This window comes from Panthera leo, chromosome D3 (assembly GCF_018350215.1).
Source record: "Panthera leo isolate Ple1 chromosome D3, P.leo_Ple1_pat1.1, whole genome shotgun sequence".
Lineage (NCBI taxonomy): Eukaryota > Metazoa > Chordata > Mammalia > Carnivora > Felidae > Panthera > Panthera leo.
The window spans coordinates 74403117-74417183 of record NC_056690.1 but is presented as its reverse complement, the minus strand read 5'-3'; the positions used below and the strand labels follow the sequence as shown (position 1 = coordinate 74417183).

The window sequence follows — 14067 nt, the reverse complement described above, 5'->3', positions numbered from 1 at the left end:
TAATTATACTATGATTTCTTCTGCTGGTAATGAAATAGCAGTAATAAAGGAATAACAGTAGTGCATTAGGAAAATAAACAGTATCACTGAAATGTTAGGAAACACAATAAATGGGATTATGTCTCCTGAACCAGAGTTTCAGACCTCCTCCTCCAGTTGTGTCAGAGGAGGCTTGTGATGGCTGTCTGTTATCAACCATGATCCAAATAATAGAACAGTGAAACTTTGTATACTTATAAAGACCTTTCATCATCAATATCAAAGCCACTGCTATATATAGAGTGACTGATCTTTAAAACACTTTTATGTTTTAAGCAGTTAATATGATAACTTAGCTGTTACACTCATCATCCTGAGCATTCGCCGCTAGAAGCACTGACCGAGCATGTAGTAATCTGGTCAGCATTAGAACTCTGCTGGTACAGAGTTCAGAAAAATTCAACTTTCTGGTAGTTCATCGAGGTCTCTTCACTATCACTTGGCAAGATAAAAAATGGCTTTAACAACTTTAATTTTTACATCTCAGTACCCAGATTAAGGATAGTAGTCAAGTGGTAAGTCTATTAAAATAATAAAAATATGGAGACAGTGTTGTTTTTACTTAAAACATTTAAAAAAATCGAATTCTAGTCACCTTGTAGTGTACTGGTGGTAACAGACCACTGAATCCTTTTCTGCCTTGTATGTATTTTGTTCCCTGTCTATTGTCTGGTGCAATAAACCTTGACTAGAGAACAAACAGGTATCCAAAAGCATGATGGCACAGAGGCTGCTAGTGTTAGTATGAATATTTGCCTTAACTGGCTTTTTGAAGTACACGTTAAGGTTGTATTTGTGTATTTTTGAACTTATTTTTTCCAAAAGATCTTCTAAAACTTTAAGTGCAGTTTCATGTCTACAAAAGTTGAGGCTAGGAAACACTGAAGGATGGAAGTAATTTTGATGTTCATACCTCTGGTTCCTGAGGGTCCAGTTCATTTCTGCTGTGAATTTAAATGAGTTAATTTAAGTAGATGGGTCAGAAGCCACTATCATCGTGGTAGCCCCGTGCCTGATTCTTAATTAAAGGCAACAGGAGATTAATTTGAAACATTAATTTAAAAGTGCATGTACAAAAAGAAAGAATTATTGCAAGAAAGCCTAAAGAACTTTTCTCTTGTCCCTAGATGTAGAAGACAGAAGTAGCTCAGGGTCCTGGGGGAGCGGAGGACATCCAAGCCCGTCCAGGGTAAGTATATCTAATCTTTTTCCCACAACCAGACATGCCGCATATGTAAATTGACAAACTGAAGGTGAGTTTCTCTCTCTCACACACAACTGCACAGATACATATATGCATACTAAGTTTAATGAGGATCAGCTTGTGTTTGCAATTTTTTCCTCTCATTCTCTTATTGGATGCTGTTATTGAATTTGACACCTGTTCCACTTCTGTGAACCAGAAGAAAAATCCTTCATTAAATATTTGCCCTTACTTTGCCAGTTATTGATCCAGTATTACAGAAAGTTATTTGTTGTAGATGGCACAACTTGGGGAAAAGAAAAAAATCTTAGTATCCCTAGTAATGTGTTGGTGTAAATAGACTAGAGAATAATTCTGAAGACATAGTATGAAGTTCTGTCTGACCAGTATTATCTACCTAACAAATCAGAGTTGATTTCACTTTGTAAGCATGAAATGTACCAGTTGGGTTCATTCATTTATTTGGTTTCAGATGTTTACTACTCTTTTTCATGGTTTACTCTCATGCCTTCGTTGTCAGTTTGGGTGTAATGGGAAGAGCATGGAATGGGGTGGGACTGGGGTATGTGTAGGTGGGAGTAGGCAATGTGTAGTTTTGTGTGTATGTGACCTTGGGCATGTCATTTTACTTCTTCGGTCCTCGTTTTCTGAATTTGTAAAATGAAAAAAGTAAAAGCAGAGGATCTTTTATGTTCCTTCCCACTTAAATATATATGATTTTATGTATAATCTGTTTTTAATGGAATCATTGCTAGACCCTCTAAAATCCATGTCAGCTTTTCTAATATGCATATAAATACCCCAAATTAAAAATAGACTGAGAGCACATAGTCAAACAAACACGTGTCCCTCCCCCAGCCAGCTGTATAAATGAAGCATTCTGCAGGGAGGGAACATTTTGCTGTAAGTATTCACGTAAATTTGAGGTGGGGAGGGGTTTCTATTTTGGCATAAGAGGCAAGGAAGGTGATCAGGCTGTCACAATGAAGACATTTCAGCAAGCCACTGTTGTCCGTTTCCACCTGTCTTTTGACCTGTGGTTCTCACTGTGGTCTTTGTGGTGCAGCAGGGTCTCCAAGCTCTAACTTTGTTGAGCCATCGCACCAGCTGTCGGGTTTGATATCCTAATGCATTATATGGATGGGTTGAGGAAATCTTTCCTCCTCCTCACGTTACAGCCTGCACTTGCAGAAATAAATCCATTCCCCTTGACAGCAAGTGTAGGAGATGACAGAATTTCCCCCCGTTGTTTAGCTTATTCACACAGGGTTTCTTATGATTTCTCACTTTAACACACATGGTACTTTTGATTGTTCTTCTGAGAACAAGGTCCCTTAGTATCATCCTGACTTTTTTTTTTTTTGGTTTGCGGTGACTGTCCTGACATTGTTTTTCAGGGAACATTTTGGTGAATAATTTTCAATCAGTATTTTGTAATTTATATTTTTCTAAATTTAGGGAGTTTGCATGCGGCAGATTTCTGTCGCTGATTCGTACTGACCCATGCTAAGTCTGTGTTCTCTCTTAAAGTGGTGATATTATCAGCTACCTTGAGGCACTATGCTGAGGTTTAAATTAGATAGTGTATATCAAGCTTTTAGTACACTGTTTGGGATGAGGACACTTAATAAATAAAAATCAGTATAATACAGTGCCTGGAGTGTAAAACCCATGCTAGGCATTTAAAACGTGACATCTTTTTATACACTGATATATTGGCAGCATGAGATTGCAATATCATTCAAGTTAATTTTTCTAAATGAGGGACGGTGATTAAAAACAGGATTATTTGGAACCTTACAGGTTCCAGTTATTTTCTAGGGAAGTGATGTACAGACAGTATCTGTCTTTCTTTGTGTGGACAGATTCTGCCCTTTGGCTAACATGGCAACTGGCACCTCTGAGTAAATTTGACTTGGTCTTTGTGGGAGGTACAACCAGCTGAGCAGATCGACCCTTTTTTTTTTTTTTCCTTTTTGGTTACTTTATGCACCTTAGTCAGAAATGTGAACCCTACAATATAGATGATTTTTACTTTTCCTGTATGTTACCAATTCCTCCATTAATAAGCGACTGGGCAGTTTAAAACCGTTATTTTAATTTTAAATTCCATCAAAACAATGAGATAATCATAATAATGACAAATTCTTGCCAAAAATTAATGTCTGCTTTTAAAACTTTTTTGTGGCATACTTTGTCCGAATCCAGAAGTACTAATTTATGCTAAAGTTTCGATGTTCATTCACAGTCCTACTGTAATAATTTTAACATTCTTTCATGTTAATTACTTGTGGAATGATCCAATTCTCGTACAACTATAATAACAGCTATAACAAAACATTGAAATTTCAATACTGTAAAAGCGAATGTTGTTTAAAAGGCTGTACTTCTATAATTCATTATAGGCTATGGGTAATTTTCCCTGATAGCACAATCTTGCTTGTTTTTTTTTTTTAAATAATGTGGGCTTACTAAAATAATAATTTTAATATTTACAGTGTACTTTATCCATGTCAGGTGTTATACATACATTATTTCACTTAATCATGTCAACAACTTCATCCCGTTGTTTCTATTACTATTATTATTTCTAAGATTTCATAGCTGTTATGAGGAAAACTTGAAATCTGCAGCCTATAGAGCCTCTCTTACCCACTGGACCTGTGAAGATGGAAGTTCCTTATAATGGGTGGGAATGTAACTGGAAATGTGGACTTCAGTGTCTTTGGGTCACAGAGGTGTCGATAGGGGGTGTTTATATGCTGATTTCTTCATGCAGGATGAAAACTTAGGATGTTGTTTTATTTACAGAACTATGGAGATGGGACACCCTATGACCACATGACCAGCAGGGACCTTGGGTCACATGACAATCTCTCTCCACCTTTTGTCAATTCCAGAATACAAAGTAAGACTAATTTTAAATTGACCTGCACTTTTTGAATGCTTGTATTTTACCATAGAAAGGGGAGAATACAGTCTAGACAGAGGTTCTGTTTTTAGGAACTGGGATCTGTAGCCAGTTCAGTCTAGTAATTGTAAATTGCAGAAAAATACTGACAGTTTATGCTTGGTTAAAGGACTATGTTTTATAACCAGGTGGAATAACAGGATTTCAGTGATACTGAATCGCTGTGGGGATTGTCTTCCTTAGATAGAAGAGCATTAATTCCAATTTCAATGTTGCAATACTTGTTTTCTGATTTAAGGTTGACAGAGTCAAAGTGGTAAATATTTAAAATAAAAATATCTTTGGGCCTGTCCATTGGCAATGATATATAGTCAGTATTACCTGTGAATTCTTACTAAAGGGGTTACGGTAACCCCTTTAATAATAGGTTTAGAGCGCTTAAATCAGAGTAGTGAATTCAAGCTGAATTAGGAAATCTGGTTGTGTATTTATTGAGGTGTGAGCTTTTTAGTGCTGATGGTCTAGGCAGATTGTATTGTCCTTCACTGGAAGCAAGATACACTTGAGATAGTTTGTGAGTTTCCAGCATGCCCTCATACCGGTGTCCTTAGCATACTTCTCTGTTTTGTTTACCCTGTGGGGATGTGTGTTTAACAGTAGTAACCTGAGCAGTGGGCAATAGCGGGTTGCTTCAGTTTTGTGTGAAACAATGATCTTTGCCTTAGTAAATGTGAGTTTTTAACAATGTTAATAAATCTCACCATGGTCAAATTCTATTGCAAATCCATCAATAAATGAAATTAAATTTCTTGGCACAAGGCGTTGGGCCATCCTCCAAGAAAAACACACAGCCATAATTGTATCATTCTCAAACCATAATTGCAAATGCTTCTAAAGAATGTCCCTATTTTTAAGCCTTGGAAGCTATACTTGTTATTTAATGTATAGATAGTCCTTGAAGCTCATTTTTTTCAAAAGTCACCATCAAATCCATCTAAAGGAATTTCAAATATTTGACATAAAGTAGACAAAGCAGAGAAATACTAGCAACCTATTTTAAATGGGTAATATCATATGCTTGTGCCTTTAAGTATCATGCCAACTTTGAGAACCATGAAGTTGTGTGTGATCCTAAGGCTGTTATTATATTTGTGTTCCCTTTTACTTTAAAATGGTAAGTTTCATATTTACGTTTTAATTTTGTAGCTAAAGCAAGCATCCTGGTTTTTATCAGTTGTTGATACGGAGGTGCAGGATATGGAGATACAGAAGACTAGATATATTTGCCAACCTAGATTTTAAAGAACAGCTTTAGACTCTTTAGTGACAGTAGCACTAACATTAAATTCTAACACCTTGCTTCTCCAGTTATCCTCATTCAATTTGACAACACAGAATAAAAGATTAACTTGAAAATGATAATCTTGGCAAGGAGTACTTAAAGGGCATATTAAAGAACTCCCTGAGAAGTTTCTAAAACTATTTTCTGATGACTGAAAGTAAAATAGGACAAATAAATTACTACTCATATTTAGAAGTTTATGTTCTGTCCGTGAAAAAAGGGTTTCTTAAGGAAGAACTTGATAAATCAGTATCACGGAATACACCAAGCAATACAAGGATATTAAATATTTGTTTCTTGTTCATCTCTTGCCTCATGGGCAACTGTTTTGCCAGCCAAATTTGTTTTTCAATCCAAATGGTATTTAAAATATAAGTGGGCTGAGAGTCTGGAGCTAGAGCAGTGAGAGCTGACTCTTTTCACTTAGTTGTTGTTTAAGCTGAAAGTCCACGTCAGCTGTGTTCTTTTATCCCGTCTGCCCTCCTTCCCATTAAACTCTTAAATATGGAGGCCAAGACAGTCTCCTGCATTGTGATAGGAAATGCTACTATGTCCGGGAGGCTCCCACCCACTGTTCCCCATGAAAGGACTTCTCTGTTAGATAAGCTGTCTGGTCTGAAACATGGCTCTTTATTGTTTACAAACTGCTACATTTTCCACCTCAAGCAGATTTTTGCACAGAATAGAATTGTGCTGGGGCTAAATGGTTTATCTGACATTAACGGGGCAGTGTCAGACTGGGGTCAGGAAAGTCGCCCTCAGAGCGAGAGGGCACGGCGCAGTCTGCAAAAAAGGGAAAAAAGACATTGAAACCACTATGAAATACCTTGCATTTTTAGTTTGGAAAAGAATTTAAAAATATTTTTAGAGACCTGCCCATGATGCTTCACGAACTCTTCCCACCCCTGTAATTTCTCACATCCCAAATGCCTTCTTGATTGGCTTGTCTATCTCGGGGCTAGATTAGGGGAACAAAGCTTCTCATTGATTTTTGCCCAAGCCGCTGTTTATTTAAAATAAGACCACTTTGAGATGTTATGCGGCACTTTTACAAAGAGAAGATGGGTTGTTTTCGAGAAATTAAAGACAGCCAGTTTACAAATGGAGGCGGAGATCAAGGAAGATCTATTAGTGTGGCCACGAATTTGAACTCACAGAGTACATGGTATGATCTGAACTGCTCTTTGTGTCCAAATCCATATTCTGTGTCATGATCCTGGTGCAAGTTTTCATTCTTCCAAAAGCAGGTGTTAGACTTCATTGTGAGTTTTTGACTACAGTCAATACCTGCTTTCAGAATCTTTAGTTTTCAGTAAAACTACAAAGGATTTCTTTACATGTTAAAGACTTGATTCTGCTATGATGTCACAATTAGGGTAAAAGCTATAGCATAAGAAATAAATCAACCACTTTATATTGGACCGGATTCTGTGTTGTCAAATCAATCAAGCCTGTGACTGAATTAGGCGTCTGCTACAGAAACAAGTGACACTAATTTTACGGGAAAGAGTTATTAACTGCAGATGACCCGATTTTTTTTTTTTTTTTTTTTTTAAGTAAACTGTTCACTTAGCCAGGTTTTATTTTCTTGCAAGGAAAGAAAAAAGTAATGAACTGCTCTCTCCTTTTGGGAGTGCATCATTGTTACATATTTTGTCCTTTATGGCAATACACTATTTTGGAGAAACCATACAGGCATTGCTAACATTTGCTCCTGAACTCTTACGGTAATAAAACCCTTTATTATAACTCTGAGCTTTTTGATTTCACATGAATGGTTTTGCATAAACGTTGCACTTTTTGTGATGTAAATACTTATGTTTGGCACCAAAACACCAAAACTCAATGTATTTATGCATTTCGATTTTTTCCAAAATGGTATGTCATTTATAAGAGTAAAAGACTATCTTCATTAATTTATTCTTTTAGAAACAAGCCTGCATATCTGAATGTAATACCCTATTTGATAGTTTGTGAATCCCTGAAGTAAAAATGGACAAATGAATGCAAGTGTACTTGCATGCAAGCATGGGTTTGTGTACACATGTGCGCCGCACCCCCCCCCCCCCACGCCTATTCTGTTGGAATTAATGACACTACTTGGTTTTTAAGGCTACACCACTTCTTCCATTACTGTCTGTAATCACAGTTGCCATACAAAGTTTGGAAGTTGATATTGTGTAAATCCTTTAAAGGAAAACATAGCTAAAATAAACAAAAAAGCCAGCCCCTAATTTTTTTTTTAAATAACCGTGCATGACTTTTTGTTTTCCTTTTTGTGTGGGGGAGTCCAGAGGAGTTGAGAGACGATAGCACTGAGTCGTCTAGCTGACTGCACTGACCAGTTCATATATGCACTCTCTTTTTTTTTAAATGTTGTTTATATTTTTATTGAGGTATAATTGACATATGATGTTGTATCAGTTTCAGGTGTACAACATAGTGATACGATATCTGTATACCTGACATTTCCAGAATCCTCACTTATTGCTTTCTTTGGGTGGAGACGAGCAAGCTGGTTTGCATTTTTACTTGTTTGAAATGCCCTGTCCTGTTTCGTGTCTGGAAACAACAAATCACTTTTTCTTTGTGACTACTTATGATTATTAATGGCAATAATGTACACTTGATCTACTGGAAACTTGTTCGCTGAAGTTTTTAAACAGTTTGATTAAACCTTTATAGGGGATCAGTGAATAGCTTTCAGAATATGCTGAAAGGACAGAAGGACCATGGGTCTGAGGTTTGTGTTTTTAGGAGGATTATATGCTCTGGAAAAGTTTGAAAATTCCAACAAGAGCTATATGCAAAGAGTATGGATTTTTTAACATTTCTGACCCTGTTTGGTTTTTTTTTGCAAATGTTAGACTTTTGCAAATAATTGTCCAAATGTTTTTACAATGGGAAAACAATATATTTTCTAGCTCTAACTTTTTGATCCAAGGAAGGCTCTAAGCATGCATTTTCCTTCTATTGTTCCAGAGGCTTATTGAAAACTAGATTGTTTGAGTGAGCAAGTTGCCAGTAAGATTATAGACATGCATTGGTAACTGAAGGATGTGAAAAGTGATACTTTTGTACAGTTGGGTGCAGCTTAGTCCAACATCAGCTGCTGTGTTTTTACATGTCCCATTGTGAATGGTTCAGTTTCCTTACTGTGGTATTTGGTTCTAGCCCCACTAACGGTAACGGTACTCTACCAGTGCCCTAAATAATTTCCCACTGTAGAGTAACTGGTTTCTAAACTAGCTCAGTGGAACATTTTACTGCAGGATTAGATCGGGGTTTCAGGCAGAACTGAAGAAGGCTGCTGGCTTATAGGATGACCTTTGAATCTCATCTGGGTTAGCGGTTGATATTTTGATTTGGTTACTGTGGTCATATTGTGACAGCTGCTAGCTCATTATAATTCGGTTCCACTGCTCCGTTTGCCTAGCAGGAATATTTAGGTTTGTATTACTTCAAAGTGTTTATGACTACCCTGAGTTTAGCCCAGCATAAAGGTGAAGTGTTGTGAGTGTTTTCAAATCCCAGTGGCAGAGGCCAGTGGCACAGTCTTCTTGTAAAATGGTGAATGTGAGTAGATGCTAATACAGGGAGTTTTTCTTTTCATTGTAAAACTGGAAATAAACCTAAATGAAGAGGCTCTAACCAGGAAAACTGTTTTTGAAAACCTTAACGTACAATAACCACAAAGAAACATAGTTTTTTCAAAACATGGGTAAGATTTAACTTGACCTCTTTGTCAGATGTTTTCTTTCCATGCAGGAATTTAAATATTTGATTAAAAAATAAAACCTGTACAACAATGGCAAGTGTTTGATATCCTAAAGTGCCAGAGGTCAAATAATATTTTAATAACTACATGAAAATGGAACTGTGAATACGGATGGCAGCTCTAGAAATTTTAGTTCACTTCTAAATTGTTCTGAAGTTTGATGGTGATAGCAGGCTGTTGGCGAGTTCATTAGTTAGGGACGTCTGTGTATTTTCAGTGTCTTCTTTTTTTAATGACTTTTTTTTTTTTTTTTTTTGCTTGAATTTACTATGATATCATCTGTTATCTATTGGACTGGTAACGTGGTAACAAGCAATTTCTGAGAGAAGAAACATTTAATTCTGGTGTCATTTGTTGTTAGCTTTCTTCGTTCCAGAGTTTTGTTATTTGAATATGTTAACCTAAAATGTCTTCCCGAAGTATTAACAAATAAGACTATTTTAAGTGTCTTCCCGAGTGATATTATTAATCCTGATTTTGAGCTAAGGCTTGGAGCCAAAGAACTGGCTTTTCTCCTCTCTGTTTTGCTGCAACTGTGGGTGGCTCCTCAGGTCAGGTTTTTTCCCATTTTTAAATCGAGGGTGGAACAGACCTTTAAATGATCTCTGAGGTAATTTTCTCATCTAATGGTCCATTGATCTTTTAGGTATGCCATTTTATCCTTGTGCTATATTTTATCTTGTGAGATGTTTTATCACTATTTCTAATCCATTCATCTCTATTTTGTGATACCTTCAAGTAACTTTGCTAGTGATGTGTTTTCCAAATGTTATTCTTTAAAGCCTGATTCAAATGGATGTTTCTTTTCTACCTCTGCTCATTCCATGTCTATAGTTAAGGGATTGGATTGATTGAAGATAAAATAATAGCTTATTAAGTTATATCACCAGGAGAGAAGTGTGATGCATGGGCCAATGCTTGGCATAGAGTTGTAGGACCTCAATAAATGACTGTTGAATGGTTTTATTCATGGCTAAATCAGGAAATCATGTATATGGGGTTTAAATCCTGAATGAAAAGCCCATAAACTAAAATCAATCCTACATCTGTCTCACTGTATCGTAAAGAAAACCCTAAATCAGAGCCAGTCTTACAGAAATTAATTCTCTAGTACTATATCCTTGGCTGTCCAGAATATTCTAATGTCAGGGAATGGATCATGTTACATGGTGGTAGATTTCAGTTTTCAGTAAACATACCACAAAATACTTTATTTATGAAAAATAAGTCATATCAGTCTTATTTTGAAAGGCCATTGAAAAAAGTTAAGTGTTTCCAGTTTTCAGATAGGAAAACTTGTCCACTCTATAAAAATTTCTGTTTGCCTTTCATGGGTCTGGCTTCCTTTCCACTCAGCCATTTACTGTATGGTATGCTCTAATTAATGCTGTGATCATCAAACATTTTCATAGTCAGGTTTTATAAGATTTAGAACTGATCGCATAAAATGTTACTTGAAAACCACAGCCAACAGGAAAGTGTAGGTCTTCTAAATACTAGAGGAAGATTTCTTACATAGAAAGTTACGGACTCTAAGAGAAAATAAATCATTTTAGAGTTAAATAAAAGTAAAAAGTAGTATGTATCAGGAAGAAGGCTTTTACTTAGAAGTAATGGAAACTGTGACTAATGGTCGCTTAAAAGGAATTACTCTTTTGCTAGAAGTCTGGTGGTGAGCTGCTGCTAGAATCGGTTTGTGGCTCATTGATATCAAGGCAGGTGTCTGGTGATTCTTTTGTGCTTTCCCTCATTGTCTCAAGATGGCGGTCACAGCTTCAGATGTCAAGTGTGGGTTCGATGCAGCAGGAAGCAGGGAAAAGGGAGTCCCACAGTGTGATTCCCTGCTCCTCGATATCCAGTGGCCATCTCCAGCTTCAGAGTTTGGGTGGTAGGGAGGTACACAACAGCTACTTTGGCCAGTGCATATCAGGCTTGTTGATTGACAGGGTTTATTTCATTGCTTCTCAGAGAAAAATGCATAATTTTCAACTTAACAGTTTGGACAATGAAGAACCAGGCTCAAACTTTCATGTAGTAAGAAAAATATAAAAATGGGTCTCGAGTCTGAATGCTGGTCAGCAAATTAGAGAAAGGGACAGGGAGACGTGGAGTATTAAAAAAAAAAAAGTGGTCGAAATGAGGAAGGTGGAGAAAGCACAGACGTGAGAGTCACCCACAGGAAAGAGCCTGAGGCAGGCTTGTGCCTTCATTGTCCTCATCCTTTCATCCTTTGTGCGAGACAGTGACCAGCCAGAGTCTGCGCTCTCCATGTCTGCATCACCTAGAACCTTCTCTCTTAGGTCTCTGCCTTGAGTTCCTGCCACTCTGTGCAGAGCACCCTGGCCGTGCAGTGGACCCTTAGCTGCAGCCATCAGCCTTTTCCACGGTGCCTTTGGTGGTCTTTGGCAGTGCGCACTGCTAGTCCCGTGGCAGCCATTCAGAGCAGGCCTGGCATCCTGGAGCCACAATGTCCCATATATGCCATCACAAGTACCATGAGGGGAGATCCTTGCCCCACACCACTCAAACCGTCTTTTGTGTACTTAACCTCCAACAACCTGCCACGTCCTCGTGAAGCACTCACACAAGAGTGCCCCTTGCCCGCAGCAAAGACAACAACAACAACCCTCTATTTTATTTTCATATGTACGACAATCGTATTTGTTGATCTTTAGTGTGGAGGATTAAGTGCAGCCAAAAGACATTTAATTTTAGTTAACACGCCAAGACTGCGTGAAATTGTGGTGAGAGCTGGATTCAGCTTTTGGCCCGAAGTTTCCCACCTCTGTCAAACACAGTCATGGCATAAGTTAGGCCAGTGAGAGAATAGGCAGAAGGAAGGGCCATGTGTCATCACAGGAAAGCTGGATGTGAACTCAACAGTGTTGTTTTTATTGAGTATGCAAGTTTTTCTCTAAGGTTTTCATCAGAAAGATGGCTTCTTGGAATTTCGCATTAAGTTTGATAGTTACGATATGCCCGTGATAGCATTAACCGGTAACATGCTTCTTGACTGGATCCTTGAGTCCCGGGGTATTAAACACTTGGAGTTTCTCAAACCTCTCATTGCCTCTTGGCTCCAGGAGAACCGTCAGTACAGTTACAGGATCTGTGAACTAATAATGTCCGTGAAAGTTGCATGTCTACCTTGAGTGCCATATGGATCATCAATGAAAATAAGCCTATTCTCTCTGTTCACGTTAAAACCTTCATTAGGACCACAGTAGCAAAGGAACTCAGTGTTAAGCGTTGAGAGGCATCACTGAACAGTAGACTAGGCCAGGGCTCAACACAGCCTTAGTCTTGACTGTTCCACTTCCTGGTGATTGGACTTTGGATAAATCGATCCCCAACTTTCTCCTTTCTGTGAGGATAGTAATACCTGTCCTACCCGCACACCCCAGAACCACTGTGAGCAGTGCAATGAAGCGATACGCGTTGGGACAACTAACTGCTCTGTAACCGTTATCTTATGGCACTGCAAGGCCACACTTTGGGTACTCTTACTTTTGTCTGTAATTAATTGATGAATGTATAGACTTTGGGTTTGCCTGTTAGCAGCTTTAAGACACCTTTACCTTCTACAGAGAGTGGAACAGAAGGCAAGAACAGGTAGAGATAGCATAGAATGTTCGGTTCTGTAAACATCAAGACCAGAATGGAAAGATTTCGTTTTCAGCCAGTTCACAAACACAGTAATCCTATAAAATAAGTACCTCTTTGGGGACAACTTTGTTGAATTCAGATATGCCCCTTGTGAGATGCTTGCCTCCAGCCATTTGTCCCTCCAACTTAAATATTCTCAAGTTTCGTTCTTACACATGGCTAAAAATACCTTGCTGTGCTATTTGAATGGTGGGGTGAGGGGGCCTACTGGCAAGCCAAGATGTCTTTGCCTGCATTGTAGGTCATCTGGATAATGAGCAACCACTAGGTAGGTTGCTTTTCACCAAGGAGGTGCTGTTACACAGACCTTCCACATTCTCAGGAATGTGGTAGAGACAGTCCTCATCCACCTGGGTTTGTTCTTCTCTGGAGAGGCTTGGCATAGAATGTCGCTCTGCGTGTGATTATTCGCTGATTCTCTTTACTTCAAAGGGTTTTTGGGTCCTTCCTAAGGAACTCTGTATTATTTTTGAGTAGAAAAAGGTATTTAGTGGATCCCATTTCATTTCCTTTTGCAGAATCAGGCCTCCGGACCCACAGTTGCAAGATGCATGGAGCATAGATTGGGATTAAATTAAATTTGTTCCTAAACACTTAACAGATACAGCCCAAACATTTTTCATCTTCCCTAGGATTGTTTATTAATCACTCCTCAATTCCTTGACACATGCTTATTAATAGGAAACACCGGAAGGAAGCTTCACACTATATGGTGTAAAATATTGCTGATGATAGTGTTTCTGTTTGAAATAAAACATCGTGAGCTTTCTTATAGGTTGAAAATCCCACTAAAGCCCTAATAGTGGCGAAGTGGAGGATGGTAGGCCGAGCAAGGATTGTTTCTAGCTGGACGTTGGGTTGACGCCTAGCTTGTTACTCTCCAGTTATGTGACCTTGGGCAATCTTTAGTGCTCTGATGGAATTTCTCGTCTGAGTTGTTGCTCTGTGTTTAAGTGAAGTAATATGAACAGCACCAGGCACTTCAGTTACTGCAAGTTATTATTCTGCGCACTTTTATTTTCTCTAGGTGCTTTTTCTGTTTATTGGGTCTGACTATAGTTTGGCCAAAGTGGTGTGCAAACTCGAGGATCATATAGCGAATTTTGGCAGAATGTGGAAGTGATTAA

General features: G+C 38.1%; 1 protein-coding gene and 1 long non-coding RNA gene across 8 annotated transcripts in view; one reads left to right on the top strand and one right to left on the bottom strand.

Annotated features, from left to right (window-relative positions):
• The window catches only part of TCF4 (transcription factor 4), a 349712-nt gene that overhangs the window by 119014 nt on the left and 216631 nt on the right, over positions 1 to 14067 (top strand). For all 7 annotated transcript variants that reach the window (XM_042911451.1, XM_042911449.1, XM_042911450.1 and 4 more), the window contains 2 exons: positions 1167 to 1228; positions 4055 to 4151. In XM_042911451.1, the coding sequence (XP_042767385.1) occupies positions 1167 to 1228; positions 4055 to 4151 (159 nt within the window). The remainder of the gene's footprint in view (positions 1 to 1166; positions 1229 to 4054; positions 4152 to 14067) is intronic.
• Positions 6106 to 6892, bottom strand: LOC122204176. Its single transcript, XR_006195533.1, has 2 exons — positions 6652 to 6892; positions 6106 to 6279 (listed from the first exon to the last, which is right to left on the bottom strand). It is a non-coding gene; the product is annotated as an uncharacterized LOC122204176 (long non-coding RNA).